The 14,303-nt window shown below is 35.4% G+C and overlaps 1 protein-coding gene, 1 long non-coding RNA gene and 1 other non-coding gene across 11 annotated transcripts in view; 2 read left to right on the top strand and 1 right to left on the bottom strand.

Annotated features, from left to right (window-relative positions):
- Nucleotides 1–14,303, bottom strand: part of LOC141375293 (3'-5' exoribonuclease HELZ2-like) — a 296,921-nt gene that overhangs the window by 18,511 nt on the left and 264,107 nt on the right. For all 9 annotated transcript variants that reach the window (XR_012383100.1, XR_012383099.1, XR_012383096.1 and 6 more), the window contains 2 exons: nucleotides 2,977–5,925; nucleotides 2,806–2,891 (listed from right to left, as the gene is read on the bottom strand). Coding sequence is in view for 4 of the 9 variants with exons in the window: in XM_073908043.1 (XP_073764144.1) it covers nucleotides 2,806–2,891; nucleotides 2,977–5,918 (3,028 nt within the window). In the remaining 5 variants the exon portion in view is untranslated. The remainder of the gene's footprint in view (nucleotides 1–2,805; nucleotides 2,892–2,976; nucleotides 5,926–14,303) is intronic.
- On the top strand, nucleotides 9,640–9,713 carry trnan-guu (transfer RNA asparagine (anticodon GUU)). Its single transcript has one exon. It is a non-coding gene; the product is annotated as a tRNA-Asn (tRNA).
- LOC101886485 (uncharacterized) lies at nucleotides 11,165–13,534 on the top strand. Its single transcript, NR_170241.1, has 5 exons — nucleotides 11,165–11,207; nucleotides 11,992–12,036; nucleotides 12,267–12,402; nucleotides 12,586–12,665; nucleotides 12,929–13,534. It is a non-coding gene; the product is annotated as an uncharacterized lncRNA (long non-coding RNA).

Raw genomic sequence — 14,303 nt, 5'->3', positions numbered from 1 at the left:
CTGACAAGACACACAGAGAAACCATAAACCAGAGTAACGAACTGACTATGAAGCACGTAATGACGTTTCTTAAATAGCAGAAGCTAAGTGCCAACAGCTGGCTGGAAACAGACCAGGGGTCCGTTCTTCGTACCTCGCTTAAATGATCTAAGATGATTTGGCAGATACTGGATCTTTTAATCTTGATAACTGATCTCTGGCTAGTTTGGTTCCTCAAACAAGTTCGCGAATCAGATTAGAATGTCTGGATAAACTGATCTGAGATCGCTGCTTATGTTGTGAAGGACAGATCTATCGATCCTCGAAATCATGATCAGCAATGCAGCGATTGGCTGACGGCACAGCAGCGTAATGACATCATCTGATTAATATTCAATTATCCATGTGAGCAAAATTACATTTAATTAGAAGAAACGGTTTGTTAAATATGACACACAATAACCTTCAACATATGTTGTGAGCTGCAGGCTTTTTACTTTCATGTGTCAAGAGTATTCATCATGTATTTCAATGCAAATCAATGTATTTAGTTCTACATTTAGAAAAGATTTTTTTAATCGGTGTAAAGAGTAACTGGTTGTTTACAAAAGCATTTTTATATTGGTAAAGGCTTCTGCAACTTTTGTGAAGCATAAAAAAACCGGCATATTAACTATCAAAACATGTTTATGACTGCATAAATGTATTATTGCTTTAAAAAAAAGTCACATATTCTGCATTTCGATTATACACAATTTGTACTAAAGCGATCTAAAGCGTTCATATCAATAAGTTTTCTCTTTGCACCACCAGGTGGCAGTCTTTGTACTTTCATTTCGATGGTGCAGATTGCATAAGTTTTATTAATATGTATAACTTAATTTATTTTATTAATGACTATAACTTTATATATATAGTTAAAAAATATGTACCATTTTCCCAAGTGTATATAACTACTACTGTAAGAAAATATCAGAATTCGGTATACTTTCTCTATTATCTTTGCTTGAACTGAGCCGACCTAATCCTGTTTATATGAATTGAACCTGCTCCCGATCAAGTTTGACCTAGCAGAACTGTTGCTATGACAACAACTCTCGGATCAGCTTTGAAGAACGAAACGATCCTGGATCGTGTCAAATCGTCAATATCCAAATCCAGCTAACTGAGTAATCCACGTACGAAGAACAGACCCCAGATGATCCTAGTTAGTAAGTCACATGATCACAACAAACAACAGCAGTACATGAAAGAATACAAAACAATCCCACATGACATGACAGAAAGAGCGCATGCATCATCAACCGTGACATTAACACACACAAAATTAAAGGATTAATATGTTACAAAAATTATTTTTTTCTACATAAATATAAAAACCACTGCCTTCATACCTTCTTTACCTCGGGGAGCTTTTTCAGTTTATTCATGACAATTTGCATTTGTATAATGTTAGCATTATAAGCAGTATTATTTATTATGTGCATATTTATATTTGTTTTAATGAAAACAAGTTTAGATTTGTCCAACTGTCTGGTTTTCGAGACGTCTGCATCACCATATGGGGCATAAGAACAGGACGTGTGTTTGGATGTAACTCAGTTTTTGACCACACTTCATTATTATTGTTCATTTATTAATTTGCTGGTAATTAGAACTGAATTTAGAAATAGTTTTGAAACCAATCTTTGTGCTTAAAAACGAAATTAAATATGTAGACTAATAGATGTCTTCAGTGGAGTGAGTTTCCACCATTTCCCTATCCACGAAAGTAAAGGAGTAAAGAGTAAAAGTAAATTAAAGTGAAAGTAAAGAGGAGGCTTGTTCTTTACTCTCACGCTGCAGATGCTCTGATTAACTGTTTTCTCACTAGTGAAGCTTTCAGTTTTTGCACTTACAAAGTCCACCATGTAAATTGCAAATGCACCATGGCGCAATGCAACTGACTCTTAAAAGGAATGGGAGATGAGACTCTGATTGGTTTAAAGCACGTGTTTCTCATAACACACCCATACCTCATTAAGAGAATAAGCACAACCCTGTTAGACCATGCACCAGAGCACAGTTCTTATTTTACCATCCTTTTAGATAGTTAAACTAGAGCCCAGATTCTTGAAGCCTTTTATTAAGATGGTCAATTAGAAAATGATCCAACAAAATGTGTTAGTTCACACTAAAATTAAAATTCTGTTATTAGTTGGTTTAACTGTAACCATATAAAGCTATATATGCACAATATGTTTGCCAATGTATTCAGCATCATGTCAGGGTTCGCGTTTACTGCAGGTTTTGAGTGCTAAAAGAGTTGAAACACTCTGGACTAAGTGAAGAGTTGAAGTCACATAGACTAATTTGACAATGTTTGAGTTCATTTACTGGACTTTGAATGTCTCTGGGCTGTTGGAGTTTATGGAGGATGAGAGAATCAAATTACATCTATAATAACTTAATTTGTTTTCAGAAAACGAATGAAGTTCTCAGGGGACTGGATTGAGATGATGAAGAGTAATTAATGGCATAATTAAATAGTTTTTTATTGGTGGACTTCCTCTTTAAGCCAATAGTAAATACCAAGACTTTGGATTCAACAACTATTTACTAACTAGTGTTTTTTTTATGAAGTCTATAAAAATGTACTATTTATAAAACTGTTTTCCTCATGCATGCATTTGTTCAGCTGCAAGGGCTCATGGGTTAATTAGTTATTTGGTAATTTCTGAGTTCACGTCATGCTAAATATAAATTCCTCAACACCATTGAGCTATGTACCTGGCTTCAAATAATGTGCATCAAACAAACTGCTGTGAATACTGTTGATCAACTTACCGTCATTCAGTTCAAGCTTTCCAGTGGCAACACTCTTCACCAGGTTATTGGCCCGTTTTAGATTTGCAACCGCTTGCTCTCTGAGCCTGCAAAAACACTGGATTACAAACTGTATGTAGAGTATATTACTGACTAAATCTGAAATTCATCAACGATATGAACATCACTCACAGATATGGAATTTTTTTGGGAATGACCTCAATGGTGAACTTTGTTCCCTTGTTAAAAATCCTTGCTGGAATGTAAGTCATAGATCTGTGTGTTATCTTAAAATTAATGCGCCCTTTAGTGTTTGCATCCTTCTTCTTCGATTTGGTGGTTACTGCATGTGCAACCCATGTGAAAGGCAGGCAACCCTGCAGATCTGAAACTGCAGAACGATCAATGTGTTTTCCAAGATTCTCATCCAATTTCTGACGCCTTAGTCTAATGCACAAGAAGCAGTTGGTAAGGTCGAACTCAAGAGACCATTGGGTTTTCTGAGTCTTCGTTAGATGAAAAAAACCCTGGAGATTTATTTCATCACTCCAGTTTATAAACACTTCCTCTAAGATAACGCTGTTATTTTCCTCTAAGGCATTGTAGGCTGTGTCTATTTGGCATAGCTGTGTCCAAATTTTCTGGTACTCCTCATAGCTCTCATATGAGATTTTTGATGCAATGCAAACTGAATCAGAGAAGCATAGAGTAGGGTTTCTTGAGTGCTCCAAACAGATCTCAAAACATTCATTAACACTGAGCAGCTGAACAACAGGAACTGGAAGGCCATCTTTGAATTCGGATCCAAGTTGAACCTGAACAACATCTCCCAACTTAAGCTCCAAGTTTAGCTCCTTATAATGCATTTTGCTGTTCTCCTGTGTTGAAGAAGCCTCGCTGATAAGCTTTTCCATTTCTGGCTTTTCCTCTCTCTTTATGTTTTGAAAGCACTGCTCAATCTTAGCCCAATCCTGATGCTTAACAGCAGATATCAATCTTTTCCACAAGATGCTGGACACTGGTGTCACATTCTTCATGGGATTTGAGGGAAACCGATTCTTGAACACTTCACCGAATGTATAAACTCTCCTCTTCCAATGAAGAGTCATTGAGTTCTTGTCCTCATTGTATTTTGGCTGATCTACAACTTTAAGATGTTTGTACATGATAGTGATCAGGTCCAATGAAGGCTGTAGGGGGAATGATATGATGAACTCATGCCCCTTGGGAGTGATCTGGTCCACCGTAGCAAGATTGACCACATCTCTGGGTTCAAACTGAATCTTTCTTAGTCTGAACACCAGAGCATCCTGTTCCTCTTCTGCTTCCATTCCTGACAAACAGTACCTGTTGATTTCATCATTGGTGTAGTCTGCTTGCTTCAGGTATTGCTTTGAGAGCATTGTGTGTAGAAGCCTCTGTACGATAAGGTCCAGATAACGCCTCATAGGAGATGACGCCCAGGTGTAGGCGTTCATCTGTAAATCATAATGACCCAACCTTGACTCCTTTGAGGTGCAAGAACGAAGGATGACTGCTTTTCTTTTGATTTCACGAAAGTCCCGAACCATGGGTACAAGCGTTGGGTGTATTTCATCTGAAAAAATTAACTGCGTCAAACTATAATAGTCCCGACTCTGTGCAAACTCTTCCATCTTGTGCAATATGGAGGTGAAAATGGTAAAGGGCATCCCTGAATGTTCAAAACCATCATGCTCTGGATTATATTCCATATTTTCATCGAACATATTTGAAAAGTAAGCAGACATGGGTATTAGGTCCGTGTATTTCTCTTTAAACTGGATCAATAGGTTTGGATCCGGCCCCTGGTGGCATCTCAGTGGTGTCAGGTCTTTTGTGACATCTGCAGATATGAGTTCTTCAGCCGCGGCACTATTGTAGAGAGTCATCAATTCCTCCACCATGGCCTGAGAGCGAGTTTGCTCTACCTGCCTCCCACATTGCCATCCGCCTTCAAGTCTGGATTTTCGGTGGGCTTCAGAAAAACGGTAAGCAACAGCTACACAATCCTCCAAACGAGAAAACCGTAGAGGCTCTGTCTCCGAGAAGTACTTCTGGATAATTTGGTCTGCCTCTTTATACGACATCCGTCTGTCAGAATTAATGAGAGTTAGAGCAAATTGAGTGCTTCGAATTTGGCTTGTTTTTTTGTCAACGACCACCAGCAAGGATAAAGCTCTCCGTTCTTCTCCATCTATCAAACTCAAGTATTCCTTGCTTATTTCTCTCGAGAACATAAAGGCTACGTCGCCCTTTTCAGGAGTGTAAATGGTTCTGCCAAGCATTCTAGCAAATTCATCTTGCTCGCTATTTTTGATTATGTAACTTGCAACATCTGTGATGTGAATGCCAATCTGGTAGGAGTCATCCATTTCAGTCACACTAATGGCATCATCCAAGTCTTGAGTTGAAGTTGAGTCAATAGTGAAAGTGAAAATATCAGACAAGTCTTCCCTTTCTACACCCTCTTTGTCTTTTTGTTGTTGAAAAGGTGGAGGTTTGCCTTTAGAGCCGAGTTCAATGTCTAGAATTTCATGAAAAGCATCACAGGCTGGAATTACTTTAGTAACTACCCCAAGAGGGTGTGGCTTTGTGCTTTCCCATTTTATAATCTTAACAACCAGCATGTTGTTCTCAGCTATTTCTGCAAACTCTTTTGTCACCCATCGTCCATACTTAAGTTGTCGTACTTCAACTAGACCCATGCCAGGCTTCCCTTGAACTGTTCGTATTCTGGTCATGCATTTGTTAACAGCGGTAACGCATTTTGGGTTATCCTCCACCATCTTACAGACAAAGACTAAAGAGTCTTCGTCTCTATTTATTAATCCAACCACCCTTCCTTCACACAAACACTCTTCTGTGTTCAAGATCTCCACACAGACTTCATCTCCAGGTAAAGACCGGCCCATGTTTTCTCTTCCGAAGATTTTGATAGTGAGAGTCGGTTCATCGAGAGGCCTGGCGTATGCCTGATCGTGTCTTTCTGTTTCAAGTTTACAGCGTTTGAAAACATTTGGCCTTGTAGTCAAAAGTTCTTCAATATCTTTCTTGCTGAGTTCCTGATCAAATTCTGGCTCAGAGCCATTCACTTCGAATTCTAAGGGCTCCATATGTTTTCTGTTTGGAAACACAAAACAAGTTATTAAAGAAGACAGGCCAAATATGAGAGAAAGCTTCCTATTAACAAAACAAGACAAAGAGCAAACAATGCAATTAGTTAATAAGAGGCCAAACAAATATTGACCAAAGCAACTAACAAAAAAGGGCTATAAGTCTTTTAGGGTGGAGATATCAGTCATTTAGGGCAGGGCTATTAGTCCTTTAGGGGAGGGCTATTAGTCCTTTAGGGTGGAGCAATCAGTCATTTAGGACAGGGCTATAAGTCCTTTAGGGCCAGAGCTGTCAGTCATTTAGGGCAGGGCTATTAGTCCTTTAAGACGGAGCTATCAGTCATTCAGGGCAGGACTATTAGTCCTTTAGAGCGAGCTATTAGTCATTTAGGGCAGCGCTATTAGTGCTTTAAGGCGGGGCCATCAGTGCTTTAGGGCAGAGCTATCAGTCCATCAGAGCTATTTTTGGGGCGGGACTATCAGTGAATGTCTCGTTTCTTGTTGATGTTTTCTTAGTTTTAAAAATGAAACATTTTCTTAAAGAAGAAGTAGCAGCGGTATTAATAACTTTAAAAACAAGGCAAAGATTAGAATATTTGATCATATTTTCCAAACTCAAAATGTTGTGTTTTTTAGGATATTACAGTGATGGTACAGTTGAAGTATATGAAAAAGTTGCATCTTCTTGCTTTCGCTGTGCTTTGATGCTAAATTAATTGCAACAAGCATCAGGTACACAAGCTGGCGCTGCTAATTCATTTGGCATTTCATTGGCCCGTTTACATGCTCTTTCAGACGATTGGCTTTCTGAACAAAATCCCCATACTTGGATTAAATCCACTTAGAGCATTTCAGTTCCCCGAGTGTTACTTTAGTAACCAGAGCGTTCCCGACTGTGACTTCACACAAAATCTCTCGCTCGCTCTCTCTCTCTCTCTCTCTCTCTCTCTCTCTCTCTCTATATATATATATATATATATATATATATATATATAWTTTTTTTTTTTTTTTTTAAGGCATCAAAGACCAGAGAATTATTCACATTTGGTCAAAGACTATAATTAAGGACTGGTTATACCGGTTCAACATTGTAAGATATACATACACAGTCCAACTAAATAAATCAGACATAAAAATCTACCTTTTCGCCTGTGGCTTCGGCTCGCAATAGTAGATGCTTTGGTTAAAATCCTCTGCTAAAAATGACTAAATGTAAATGTAAGTCAAGTTCTTATCTGGTAGTAACTTTGCATGCCACCTGTCCTCATTCAACAAGCTATTAAAATGAATGTGAGTCCTCTAGTATTGTGTGTTGTCACAACCATTGGTGATATGGAAATGTGTGTCCAAGTTTCAGTGTTTGCCACACCCATCATTTGTAGACTAGAAAAGCATTACTGACCAAGATATGGCTATTGGACGTTACAGTAAATACTGTAGTGTTTTTAAACAATACTATAGTAAAGTACTTGAATCAGCATATTGTGTTGATTATAGTGTTGCTATGGTAAAACAACTATAGTGACATAACCAAATTTTCTAGGTTTTCGACAACTAAATATATCAAACTACAATACACTTTAATACAAACTACAATACACTTTATCAAACTATAAAAATACTTTAGCAATACACTGCACCATATACAGTTGCAATAAGAATTATTAAACCCCCTTTGAATTTTTTTTTTCTTTTTTAAATATTTCATAAATGATGTTTAACAGACCAAGGAATTTTTCACAGCATGTCTGATAATATTTTTTCTTCTGAAGAAAATCATATTTGTTTTATTTCGGCTAGAATAAAAGCCGTTTTTAATTTTTTAAACACCATTTTAAAGGACAAAATTATTAGCTCCTTTAAGCATTTTTTTTTCGATAGCCTACAGAACAAACCATCATTCACAATGGGGTCACAATTAAAACAATGTGTAAACGGACAGGTAAAAAAAAAATCAAACATAGGCAACAAATCAGAATTGGGCATCAAGACCGTGCTTGAGCCCGATTCAGCGCACTCACACTTCTCAAACGATCCGGGAAACGGGCCTGGGCACGGTACAGATGGCATAGTGTGAGTAGGCCCTTACTGTGCTCACCAAGCACCGTGTAGCAAAGGCCAAGAAAGCCCACACAATAGCAGAAGAGCAAATAACTGATGATTATTATAAAAACGGTTATGATTATTTTAATCATTTTACTTTAATTTGCTGGTTTGTTCTGTTCAACAGGATCAGTGTTAATGTTTTATTAATAGTTCAGTTTAGTTAATGGTAACTGAACTTTTCCTTACCCTAACCACTGATTACAGTATTTGACGTTTTTCCTCTGTAATATTTCTATAATTTGATCCATTTTGTTAAATGACAGAGATAAAGTATTGTTTATTTGTAAGTCTTGGTAAATGTCTTATGATTTATCTGTCACTACTTGTGTATGTTAACAAATAAACACTAATAAATTATAATTCCTAAAATTATTTGGGTCGCGGCTTGATAACCATGTAAAAATGTGGGTCCCATGGCCAAACCAGTTGAGAACCCCTCGGTTAAGGAGAAAAAAGTGAGGCGTGATTCCGCCACTGAACCTTTGTTAACAAGTTAACTCAATTTCAATAGTTAATGTTAGTTAATGTGTTTACTAAAATGAAGTATGGATAATACTTACACGTCATTAAAAATTGTAGGTCAACATTTACTAATGCAGTAATAAAGTCCAAATTTATGTTTGTTCGTTATATATCATTTGTATCATATTCATATATATTTTCTATCTAAATATACAACGCAATCTCGCGGCAATTCGTAACTTTTTGATTTAGTGGCTAATTCGTATGAATTTGTATGATCAAATTTATACAATTTAGTATGATTTCCTCATCACCCAATGACGCTTGGGTTTATGGGTGGGGTCGGGTGCCACGCCTCCTTTTTAAAATCGTACATTTTCATACGACTGAACTTTTTACGAATTCGTACAAAAACGTAAAATACTTATTTTTCCTCGTGAGATCAGGATGAAATATAATTGAACATTTTTTGTTATATGAAAGCATGTGTGTATTTACTGTATATAAACATAATAATTATCCACAGTACACACGTATATTTTGTCCAAACAGATGTTAATTTTGGAAGTGATTTATTGCAATTAATCACGACTTATCTGGATGAAGTTTTTAATAAGCCTTAAAATGGCTTTGTTTTTGTCGTGAAAAATGCTGGCAGAGTATAAAATATTTCTGTGAATTGTAAATCACAGAAAACAATCCTCAGAACAAAATAAAAAAAAAAAAACAATCCTGACACATTTAAATGTATATAATAAAGTTCTGATGCTTGAAATATAGTCACAGGATCAATCCAGACTGAACACAGCAAGCTTTTGAGACTACATATTTCGGCTGTACGTCTTATATTGCTTAATATGTATTTTTTTCTCAAATTAACTAGCATTAATACAACCTGTGGTAAAGTGTTACTATTAATGTATTAGTCTGTACTGCCACCTAGTGGATGTTTTACAAAGGCATTAGGAATGATACTGGAAAGAATGTATAGGCAATGTACCTGACCGTTTCTTTAAAATAATAATATTAATATTAACAACATGGCTGTGGACACATCTTTAAAACAAACACCTGTTTATCATCATCTATAGGCTTCTTTTTCCTTGCTTCTGTCCAGATGAATTGCTTGGGTTTTGAAAGCTGTGTCATCTCCGTCTCTGTGGCGCAATCGGTTAGCGCGTTCGGCTGTTAACCGAAAGGTTGGTGGTTCGAGCCCACCCAGGGACGAGATAGCTTTTGGATTTTTATTGCAAGGATTAATGGAATTCATAGACATAATGCAACCATATGCATTTATGATTGACTCCTCCATTCATGTTTTTAGATTTTGACTTCTCAAATGATTAAAGATTAAAATTATATTAAATAGAATGATCTCCCATAATTCAGATATATATATATAATTAAATATTTCGGTATTTATCTACACATAATAAATACACACACATATGTTGTGACTGATAACCTCGTTTTGTTTTTAGAAGATGTTTATTTAATGATGTAACTAAACGTTAACGTTGTATTACATAGTAGAATCACTCACTTAAACACTTGTGTTTTATTTTAACCTGGAAAAGTGGGTTTCCTCCAGGTGCTCCTGTTTTCCCCACAAGTCCAAAAACACGTGGTATAGGGGAATCGAGTAAGTCAAATTGGCCATAGTGTGTGAATGAGAGCGTATGGACATTTCCCAGTGATGGGTTGCAGCTGGAAGGGCATCTGCTGCGTAAAACATGTGTTGGATAAGTTGGAGTTCAGTCTGCTGTGGCGACCCTAAATTAAAAAAGGGACTAAGCCAAAAAGAAAATGAATGAATGAAATTTAGATGATGTTAATAAAAATGAATTGAACAGAAAATATGTGTGTGTGTGTGTATTGTACATATATTTATTTTGTATATGTGATACAGACACATACATAAAAAGACTTTATACTTTGCCACTGTTTTTCATGACAAAAAGAAAGTGACTTAGATTAAAAACATAGAGGCTTAAAAACAACAAGCGACAAATAAGTCACGATTAATTGCGTTTAATCCCATCTGAAACAAAACCTGGCGGTTCGTGTTTGTTTAAGGTAATCATATCTAAAATTAAATATTGAGGTAAGAAATCTGCTTGTATTGCATTATAACAGTATTGTTTTGTTTATAAATCATTTGTGTCATATACAAATATATTCTGAGTCTAAATATAAATGAACATTTTTCTTAAATATATGCGAGTGTGTATTTATATACATATATTACGGTGCATGATTTACATGATTAATTGTAATAAATCACCTAAAAATTTAATGTTTGACAAAATATATACAGTATGAGTACTAATACACATATCCATGCATATATTTGAGAAAATATTTATTTATATTTAGATATAAAATATAGAATATGACAGAAATTATATGCAAACTGTGCAACAAAAATGTATGTATGCACTGTTATCCCTAAAGTTGTATTAATTCAAAATACTTAGATTCAATAAACATAAATTCCAACTTTTTTGCTCAGTTACTCAATTTGTTTAGTTTGTTGTACGATTTGCATGACATTTTTGATTCTACTGGATTGTTTAAATTGAATGTACTTAACAGAGCTTGTTTTAGTCTCTTGTCAAAGGAGTGATGTGTAAGGGGAAATGTGATTGGCTCTTTGTCTTTGGGCTGACGTCACTGGTGAACACAGCGTGAGCGCGCATTTTCTAATGGCTGCTGATCACTGTGAGTACGATTTCATACTTTTGTCTCAAACAATCCACATTGTTTTCCATTAATAAACAAAGTATGTAACCGTTAGCAAGAAAACCACATGTAAGATTAAACTGTGTCTGACGTTAGGATGTTATTGTTCCGGTCAATCGCAACCGGCATCGCCACATTTATATACAGCTCTAAGACGTGAAAAGTGCAAAGACGTGCGTAATAGGATCATGATATCGATCATATATTATGTAAAATAGTTCATGTAAGTTTTGCCTGTGTTAGCGTGTTCATTTATGCCACGTTATAACCGATTGCGGCTGTAACTAACGTTACAGTTGCTGTACGTGAAAACATGCTTTATGAGGTCGTCACATATAAAGTTTAATATTGATGCTGTATTCGATGAGTCATCCGCATTATCTGTTGTGTAAAATGATTATTTTTGCAGTGGTGGTTATGCATCGTCAGATGTTTAGCGTAACATTAACCTGAGCTGTTTTAAACGTTTTTTTTTTTTTGTAAGTGAAGTATTAACAGACTAGAATACATTGAGATTTGCCCCTTTCTTCGGAAATACGAATTCATGTTAGTTGGCATTTTTTGAAAGATATGCAACCTCGTGCTCATCAGTCTTAAGTGAATTTTCAGTTAATTAGAATGAAAGCTACATAAATAATTAACTGTAGCTCTATAATTCTTTTGGTTAACAATAGCTGTTTGTGGGAAATTTGGAGATAACAGATCAAAATATGTAAATGTGTTTTGTCAGCTAGTAATCTAATGTATATTTTTGTGACTGTAGATTCCAGAAAGGTCAAAGCAAGGCCAACCAGGATGAGATGAAAATGTAAGTATTGCTCATTTGCTTGTAACAAAATATGGTACTTATTAAAACATTGCAGATTTAAACATGGGAGCTATGCAAGAAGCCAGCCATTTCCATGCATATATCAGGAATGTATTTGTAATGAATTGAGTACAGTATTGATACACATGATAGCATGCTAGTTTGACAGTTGTTTAATTTTGACATTTCTCTGATGTTAATGAACTTTTTTGTGTGTTTTACTACTACAGGTGTATCAGGAATTCAACCAGATAGTTAGCAAGAATTATATTGGTCTCTTGATCATCACTGCCCACAACTGATTCAGATCTTCAGGTCACAGAGAGGTCTCACTGGACAGATTTTTATCTACTACAAGATGTCAAGGTTTGTGTATGCCATTGTTTGTACATTCCATTGATATAAATTGATGCCATTGTGTGCTGAATTTTGAAATTGATATAATTACTTTAGAAATGCTCAGTAACAGAGACTAAATTATGATACATGAAAATGCACTTTCTCTCATGTTGACAAATGATATAATGTTGTTTCTCTGCAACACCTCAGGCCTCTGACCTCACTGACATGCGAGGTGTTTTCATTTGAGTGCTTCCAGTAGTTTGAAGCAGTTCTTCAAAGCATGTTTTGTAAGTATCATTAATAAAATCTTTAGTAATTTAATTATATCAAATCTTTTTATGCCGTATGCAATGACTTGTATACAAAAAAAAAAAAAACAATTTAATATTTTGTAGTATTTTTATATATCATTGAATACTAGATATGCTTGGGTATACAATTAACAATTTATGCTTGCATACAACTAAAAAACATTAAATACAATTCATATATATTAAAATCAAATGTACACCTCTAAGATATATTTATGTTATCTATGTATTGTTGTCAGGCTTCAGATGATGGAGACTCAAATCAACATGTGCTCGTTGGAATTCTTAACCGAGAAAATGACGATGTGGCTCTGCAACCCCTGTCCTTCCACCTCCACCCATCCCCTGTGGGAATCATCTTGGAGGGAAATGTTGTAATGGACAATATAGACAATATACCCCAGGCCATGTGTCTTTTTGGATCAACCTATGCACTGCACCTAGGCTACACAAAATGCATGGACAATACCCTTCTTTTTATTCAACAAGTTTGGGTAAGAAGACGCTGAAGGGTAAGATTCTGGCTTGTCATGTAAACTGGTACAAAAAAGGCATGTTCCTTCAGGCTTGCTGTCCTAACTGTGAGTTAAAAAAAACTTAAAACTATGCCTTAGTGTTTGGCAAGTGTAAATATTCCATAATGTTACAATGTAATAATGTCTTGTGGTTGTTTATTATTTGGATATGTTTGTAAAAATTTATTGAAATATTTTAAACAAGTGTTTTAATAAGATTTATAACAATAAATATCGACAAATTGTTATACAAGGCATTTTCTTGTTTTGTCACTTGTTTCGGAGTGATATTTCTAAATGGTTTTAAATAAAGTGTAAAGTAAATTATTATTCTTTGTCCTTGCTTGTAATTAGGGGTATTTTCATTAAATCAGTTATAGTGAATAGCTAAGTTTAAAATTATTTCTGTCATAACATTCAGCTCAAGATTTTATGTTTCAAGTTTAGGTTGATTGAACTTGAAAAATTTATGGAAACTCGCTGCCCTAAAAAAGCTAATTTCGTCTTGTTGAAAAAACAATACTTTTTAGGTTTATTGTACCTAAGATTTCAGTAGTGTTGTACTAAAAACCTTTATTTCAGTCAACTAAATATTTAATCAAATGCATTTGAAAACTTAAATACAATAAACTTAAAAAGTTTTGTTTTTTCAACAAGACGAAATTAGCTTTTTTAGGGCAGCGAGTTTCCATAATTTTTTTAAGTTCAATCAACCTGTCCGGGCTTACAGTGTGTATGTGTGTGTGTGTGTGTGTGTGTGTGTGTGTGTGTGTGTGTGTGTGTGTGTGTGTGTGTGTGTCATTTATATGATACACATATGTAGTATGTCAAAACAAACCTTTATTTTGGAAGTGATTAATCACAACATATCAATTGATCATGTGCCTTATTTTGAGCATGATCTACATAAGCCTCGATATTTTTAATCTAAATGGCTTCATTTTGGCATCCATAGTAGGAACAAAACATAGACAGTGCTAACCACTGAGCCACCGATACATATATAGAATGTTAATCTCTTGATATGCGGAAGAAAAAGTTTGGGGTTTGGATTGGAACCACTTGAATGTAAATAAATGGAGAGGAATTGTTTTGAGTT

Source organism: Danio rerio, chromosome 7 (genome assembly GCF_049306965.1).
Source record: "Danio rerio strain Tuebingen ecotype United States chromosome 7, GRCz12tu, whole genome shotgun sequence".
Lineage (NCBI taxonomy): Eukaryota > Metazoa > Chordata > Actinopteri > Cypriniformes > Danionidae > Danio > Danio rerio.
This window is presented reverse-complemented; position numbering and strand designations above follow the sequence as displayed.